The 7,705-nt window shown below is 37.4% G+C and overlaps 1 protein-coding gene across 1 annotated transcript; it reads right to left on the minus strand.

Moving 5' to 3' along the window:
- Nucleotides 1–1,924: 1,924 nt before the first annotated feature.
- On the minus strand, nt 1,925–2,953 carry LOC116181290. Its single transcript, XM_031501599.1, has 4 exons — nt 2,870–2,953; nt 2,582–2,789; nt 2,331–2,527; nt 1,925–2,279 (listed from the first exon to the last, which is right to left on the minus strand). Exons 2-4 carry the CDS (start codon nt 2,643–2,645, stop codon nt 2,010–2,012), a joined length of 531 nt encoding a protein of 176 aa, XP_031357459.1. The 5' UTR covers nt 2,646–2,789; nt 2,870–2,953; the 3' UTR covers nt 1,925–2,009.
- Nucleotides 2,954–7,705: the final 4,752 nt, after the last annotated feature.

Here is a 7,705-nt window from a genome sequence, read left to right on the forward strand (position 1 = left end):
AAATAAGGACACGAGTACTAAAACCGTTTTCGTTTATCTGCGCTAATAAGAAAATTACCCACTTAATCCCATCGAAATTGGACCACACTGTACATAGTACGTACGGTACGTACCCACAGGCAGAAAAAATTTATTATTTAGAAGTTGCTTAAAATGATCTAAAATGTCGACATTTGATGAAATTTTTTCCAAAAAAACGGCGATGGCAATATCCAACTAACTGACACTACAGTGAGTATCTTCAGAAAAATTTGAATTACCCATTAACCTGATGAGCACAAAATTTTAAATTAGCAGCACAAATTAGCACAAAATGAGCACAAAATTATAGTAAAAGAAAATTTTGAAAATATCGATGTTGACACTCAAGCGTGAAGTTGGAGTGTCATCAGAGAAAGTTGAATTACTCATTAACCTGATGAGCACAAAATTTTAAATTGGCAGCACAAATTAGCACAAAATGAGTACAAAATTATGAGATACTTGGAACTTAATTCCTTTCAAGTCGACACTCCAACTTCACGGACCCGTAGTGAATGTATTTATATATCCTATCCGATTTCGTGATCGTGATCAATTATGTGTAATGTGAACATTGCACTATCCTCATTTGCATTTTCAAAACATTGGAACCAAGTAATAAAGGGCATTTTGCATACAGACAAAAAATAATGAAAAGTATGAAATATTTTACGATTTTTTTGGATCTTGGTAATTCCGTTGGACAATCCAGTTTGATTTTGTAACTTTTGAATAATCTTTGATCCAGTTAACTGCATCTACTTCGCAAAATTCGGGTCTAAATTTTGTTCGCAGTTTTACATTTTTCTTTGCGTGTTCTTCACTTCACTTCTTTTATAACTTGACACTGTTTAGCAAATATGCTATAGGTATTCCGCTTGCAAATCACGAAATCGGATAGGATATGTAAAAACATTCACTGCTTCCATATCCTATACGAGTTCGTGCAACCGATCACTATCTTGTATAGCGAACGGAAATTTGCGACCGGGGCCAGAGACACCGCGCAGGCACTGCTGGATGCCTTCTTCCCGAGGAACGAATCAACAACCGTCAACGATGTGAACAAGGCGATAAGAGGAACCTGCAGAGAGACGATAGAGGGGAGGGGGGGGGGGATGACAGACTCATAATAAAAATACAGAGGTCCCAGAAAGAATGATGAATGCACGGAAAGCCCCGGGATACGACGGGGTAACGGCTGAGGGCCTTCACGAAGACGCCGGACCTGTGGACCGACCTCTTCAGCAAATGCTCGAGGGAGGGAAAGCTTCCAGCGTGCTGGAAAAGGCATGTAGTGAGCTTCGTGAGGAAGCCAGGGAGGCAGGATGTCCAGGACACGACCAGCTACCGGCCAATCAGCCTGTTGCCAATCATAGGCAACACCCTGGACAGAATTATGGCTACTCGTATCGAGTACTGGTTGATCAGCACGGGGGAGGTTAAATGCAGCTCAGTACCGATTCACTCCGGCAATCGGGAGGGCGGTGGACACCATCAAGGCCGCAAAAGCCAGGGGATACTACTACATGGTGGTGTCGATCGACATCAAGGGCACGTTTGACAATCCCTGGACCCCAGCAATCATATGGGAGATGATGAGAAGCGAACTGCCCGGAACATCATCCGCTTGGCGAAGAGCTCCTTCGAAGATAGGAAAGCGATGGTGGCGTTGGTAAATGAGGCGGTGAAGAAGGAAGCCCCCAAGGGAGTTGCAGCGGGTCGGTGTACTGGAAAGTGCTCTACAACACAGTCTTTAGGACGCGCCTACCGTCGGGCTGTGAAATTATCGCGTTCGCGGACGACACGTTGCAGCTGGTGACCGCGGGGCAGTACACAAGTTTCCTTCCTCTAATTACGTGTTTTCTCTGGAGTGGTGGATGGTGTCAATAAGAAATTTATACTCGTAGTTCCATTTAATTAAAAAGCTAGCTTTAGCACATTATAGTTTCACGACATCTTCGTTTACAAATATCACTAAGTTTCTACTATTGAAAGGTGAGCACGTCAAAACTAAACACATGATGTTGAACCCCTTTGCTGATAAGGTACAAGGCGTCATATTCAGCTCTGGCAGGGGTATAGATTACCACCTTCGAGACCACGACCTCACCACCAATTCGTGTCCTACCGATGTATGTGGCGGACTTCTCTTCTTGGTAACCGCCTATGACCAAGTGCTTGCCAGTGATATTCCTAATGCTCTTACCCTCCGTACTGATCCACTCGAATTTTTCGGGATGTTCCGTGCAGAGAATCTACAAAGGTCGCGTATAGCAAAGAAATTGAAGCGAATGAAGTGATTTTACCATGACATTGTCTTTTTCGCCAAGTTCTTTATTCCCGTACTCGTAGTAGGCGGTATTGTCGTTGAAGTAAATTTTGGCCGGCATTAATATGTTTTTTGCGTACACCTGAGCAATGTAGATTGGTCTATTGTTGGCGTCTACACCGCCTGGAAAGGCATCTGGTGGCACGGTTCCATCAAAATCTCTCCAGTAGTAACCTAGGAGAATAATGCACTATTATCAAGTAGGTATAGGTAGTAAGTACAAGTTACCGGAAGGGCCTCCTTGCGCAAAACTTGCGCTGCTAAGAATAACAGCCGTTGCTAGAAGAAACATTGTTATTAACAACACGACCTTTTCGAGGTAGCTATGGATTATTTTCTCGCAAAGTGCTGGATGGGATTACGAATACTGTCAGCGTAAAAAAACAGTCGATGTATTGGAATACCAGATTGTGACGCAGTCCATACCTATTTATACCTGTTGGTAAGTAGAAAGATTAGATTAGGTGTTATTATATGTACCAGATTTTGGAAATTTGTTTACAAAAACATTGTTACCGAAGATTAACGCGGCACAAATTACGGTTAAAGATGCATGGTCACGCAAATATCTTCATTTGGAATACATTATAGACATTAGGTAAACAAGTCAACTAGTACACAACAAAATGATCGAATTATCTCTTTCGGATTTTTGGTATCTGTATCTTATCGATACTTAAGAATAAGTAATCATATAATACAGTCGTAATTCCAAATTGTTCTTGCGAAAATGCACTTATGGGCAAACATATACGACCAAGATATATTTAGGTACAAAAACATAATAGTAAATTCAATGATATGATAATAGTTATTTATCTTATTAGTGAGATAGAAGCACTACGAGTGTGAAGATTGCACGAGTTGCTGTAATATGCTCTAGTCTACGAATGAGATAAAAAAAACTTTATCTACAACTGCTCAAAACCGAAAACAATCCACAATTTATTCAAAATTCCAAATCAAGGTTTATTTATGGCAATCGCCTAAAGATGTCATAAACAAAGTGCTGAAGCTGAACAGGCTGCTGCGAATGCAGTCTTGGCAAATACAGGAGAGGATCTTTTGAAAATATAGCGCCATGGTGGTTGGCAGTCCAATAGTGCAAGCGTGACGGCTATAATAGTGAAAGATCAGTTGGAAACAAGAAACAAAAAATATTAATCATGTTATGGAGAAACTGCGTGCCTAATTTTCAGGCGAACCAGTGAACCGAATTTGTTGAAATTTTTAGTGTAGTAAACTAATATAATTCTACACAAAATGAACAATTTTGAAAAAAAAATTTCAATTGGTTTGAGAATTACAGTCAGAAAACTAAACTTTATTTCAAAAAAATTCAATACTTATGTAATATTAATATTAATATTGCGAAAATGAAAACCAAAACTTTTTTGGCGTTTCGTTTTCCTGAAAATTAGGAACGCAAATTCTAATAATTAAAGGTTCACTCCTGCACTCCTAATCTACATAAATAATTATAACGTTGTCCAATGATCGTATTACACAGAAATAACCGCCTACTAGCCCATATAAAATACAATTATACTTTATACTCATTTATACCTATGTACCATAGTATTCCTTATTCAATATTTTTTATATATTATGCTATCAATAGAAACGAAAATACACTACCAAATTGAAAAGCCAAAGTTTTATATAGGTAAGTACATGCAGCGTTTGATTGAATTAAATCGATTTATTGATTTCTTAAAAGTTTTCTGAGCATTTCTTTGGAAAGTATTACCAACACGTTTCCAAAGAGTACATAAAATCAAATTCTTATTTTATAATCTATAATAATAATAATAATTTTTTTTTTTAATTTTTTATTTATTTTTTTTTATTTTTTTATTTTTTTTTTTATTTTTTTTTTTTTAGGACCCTACATAACTTCACCAGACACAGACACTAATCGTTACTTGATTTTAATCCGTGCGATTAGTTAACCAGGCTAGACCTGAGTTCTCACAAGATACACCGACCATAATAATGTCTTTTATTAGTTACACATCTTGCAACAAAATTTATAACAGAAAAAAAAATCGTGTAACTAATTGGGCGAAGTTCAGATGACAGTAGTGAAACCCACTGCCTCTGCTCTTCCACTTAACCCAGTATATTACTTACATTATAAAGGGATGACAGATGGCTTCTAATTATAAATAATAAAAACTAAATAATGAAAATTACCAGTGCGGTACAAAAATTATGAAATGATTATGGACGTAACGAGAATGATATTAAATAGGATTACTGTTACTATATAATATATATGTTCCTAATCAGATGTTCATTGATTACGGATCTGGCGGTCAAGTATGAAACGTTGGACATATAAATTAAATTGTTTGGGGCTAAGCTTTTTAAATGAGTTTGGTAGAGAATTGTATAGATGGGCAATGTTATAACTATAGGAACGCTCATAAAATACCGTTTTATGCATCGGCGGAGTGATCAGCACCGAAAACCTGGTATTGGAACTGAAATTGATTTTCTCATACAAATACTGTGGAGATTTATTCAGAATTATTTTGTGGTATAAGGAGGCAGCGTGCACAAGTCTCCTGTTCTTCATATTTAACCAATTTAGTTCATTTAATTTGTGGGAGACATGGGCATATCGCCTTAAACCATAAATTAATCGAATGCATGAGTTTTGAATCTACCACTGGTAGAAATTAAGCATGACCCCTGAAAAAACCACACCCTGTACTCACTACCAAACAAAAAGAATTACCAGCACTCTAGCTACCGAAGTAGTTTGATTCCAGAGTACCATGAAGGATAAAAGTAGTTCCACCCTCCTTCCCCCCTTCCCGCTCCACCCCGTACTTTGATAAGAAGACAGAAAGAAGGGCAGTAGTTTGTAGAAAACTGTTCCTTTCATTGACACCTTTAATTAGGTTCTTGGGCATAACATTTTTAAGATCGTCACATTGCTGAACATCACATGAAAATATGGCAGCGTATACCAAAATTCTATAGTGATTTTCCCCTCTCGACAATTTAAATTGTGTGTATAGTACATAATTCTAGCATTCAAAAAATTTGTAAAAATTCTAGGGAATTCTAAAAGTTACATGTGCGTTCGAAAAAAAATTCAAAATAATTTTTAAAAATTAAAAGAAGTTCTAAAAAATTCTAAAAAAATTTTAGACAAATTCTAAGAGGTTCTAAAAATTCCACAAAATGGTAGTAGTAGCATTGTATCACATGTGAGTTCTGTAGAAAATTCAAAAAAGGTTCTAAGATTCTAAAAAATTTTGAAAAGATTCTCGAAAATTCTAAACATTTTAGGTAATTGTACAAAATACTAGTAGTATACACTAAAATTCTACCGTGATTTTCTTCTCCGCGTAAATTACTTCAAATTTTGTGTAAACTACTATTCTAGAATTTTACAAATTCTAAAAAAATTTTAAAAATTCTAGTAGAAAATTCAACAAAACTGTTTTATGTGAGCTAAACTGGCATATTTCGTCCAATTAAGGCGAGTACGATATTACAAATAGTTGATCAAAGTTTCGCGTAACGCCACCAAAATATCTCCCTCTAGTTCATTCCTACTTTCTCAATTTGTACAAAATACGCCTACAAAATGGCGCCAATTGATGCCATCTTTACTCGTTCAGCAAATAAACTTCACTATACCGCGCTGACCAACCCCTTTTTTTAAACCATTGGGGGTTCAAAATTCCGACCTGATTACGAGCGGATCGAAATCATCATAAAATTACACGTATTAACTCTGCCTACTCTTCCGTCAGACGAGCGCCAAGTACCTTCCCATGCAATGAATCGACCAAATTCGGCAGTCCGGCATTTCTCTTTTGTTCCTTGGAATGTGAGGTCAAGCGGCGAAATCTGTTATCTCCCCTGTTGATATTTTCATTTAACTGCACGAACTTGCCGGTTTAATGCTGGCGGCTGTAAAAATAATTTAAATATTCCTACGAGAACGGTTGCAGACGGCAAATTAAATACGGCCTCTTATTTTAACGAGCTGTTCTAATTAACTCACTACATTAAATTTTCTATTTTTTTTAAGTTCAATATTAAATAACGGAGGTCTTCTAACTGAGTCACGTAGGTACTTATTTTACAAATTTTGAATGTTGTTGCGTATAATGTAAAACAAGTATAAATTGTGCACAACTTCTTGCAGACGTCTCAATCGCCCTTTGTGAGTACCTTCTTCCGACAATCCGTTCTTGAGGTATAAGGGAACATAGTCGATCACGATAAGAGGTCGAGGAGGAGCGCTTTGGTTGGTAGAAATTAATTCCTTTCGTTGAGATCTTTCATTAGAGTACCATGAAGGATAAAACTAGTTCCCCCTCTTCACCCTCTACCCCGTACTTTGATAAGACAGAAAGAAGGGGAGTAGTTGGTACCGTGAAGGGTAGAACATGTGTTTACCCCCCCCCCAATTTTCTAAAGTTTAACTTGGGACCACTAAAGGCATGCGTATGCAAAATCTGAGACCAATTGGTTGTCGTATGTAAGTTATGCAGGTTTGACTTTCAAAAACAGCATCTTAGGAGATAATTCTGGGGGGGGGGGGCTTTTAGACAGCGAAATTTGATGGCCGTCTGGCACACCTTCAAGGTATAGGCTACCTACTGCACAAAATTCCAGGACTCTAGGACTATTCCCTACAGTAGTTCAAAACGGCAGAAGTGGGTCCGGACAGACGGACGGACGAACGGACGGATAAAACGCAAACAATAACAAATTTTTTTATTCTTAAAAAATGCGCCAAAAAATTAGGTTGATGATGGTATTTAAAAAACGAAACTTCGTATCGGAAAAGTAAAATTATTTTTAAGCAGAGCATGTAAAAGTGTTCAAAACAATCAGTAAACCAAAAAAAAATAAAATCGAAAATTGACCTTTTCGTCTTTTTATTATTTTTATTATTTCCTGAGATGCTGTTTTTGAAAGTAAAACGTGCATAACTTTTACATACAACAACCAATTATTGGTTTCAGATTTTGCATACGCATGCAGTGGTGCCAAGTTAAACTTTAGAAAATGGGGGTGAGGGGGGTTAAAAATTAATTTTATATCTCATTGTATTATAATTAAAGGTCTTAACGAAAGGAACCGTTTTCTACCAACTACTGCCTTTCTTTCTGACCTCGTATCAAAATACAGGGAGGAAGGGGGGGGGGGTCTAGTTTTATCCTTCATGGTCTACCAGCCATAGCCCTTCTCCTCCACCTCTTATCGTGATCGGGTATATTCCCTTATACCTCAAGAACGGATTGTCGGAAGAGGGTACTCACAAAGGGCGATTGAGACGTCTGCAAGAAATATCCATTGGTGATGTCAAAACAAAAGCTA

The sequence above is a fragment of the Photinus pyralis genome, unplaced genomic scaffold (assembly GCF_008802855.1).
Source record: "Photinus pyralis isolate 1611_PpyrPB1 unplaced genomic scaffold, Ppyr1.3 Ppyr1.4_LG9, whole genome shotgun sequence".
Classification (NCBI taxonomy): Eukaryota; Metazoa; Arthropoda; class Insecta; order Coleoptera; family Lampyridae; genus Photinus; species Photinus pyralis.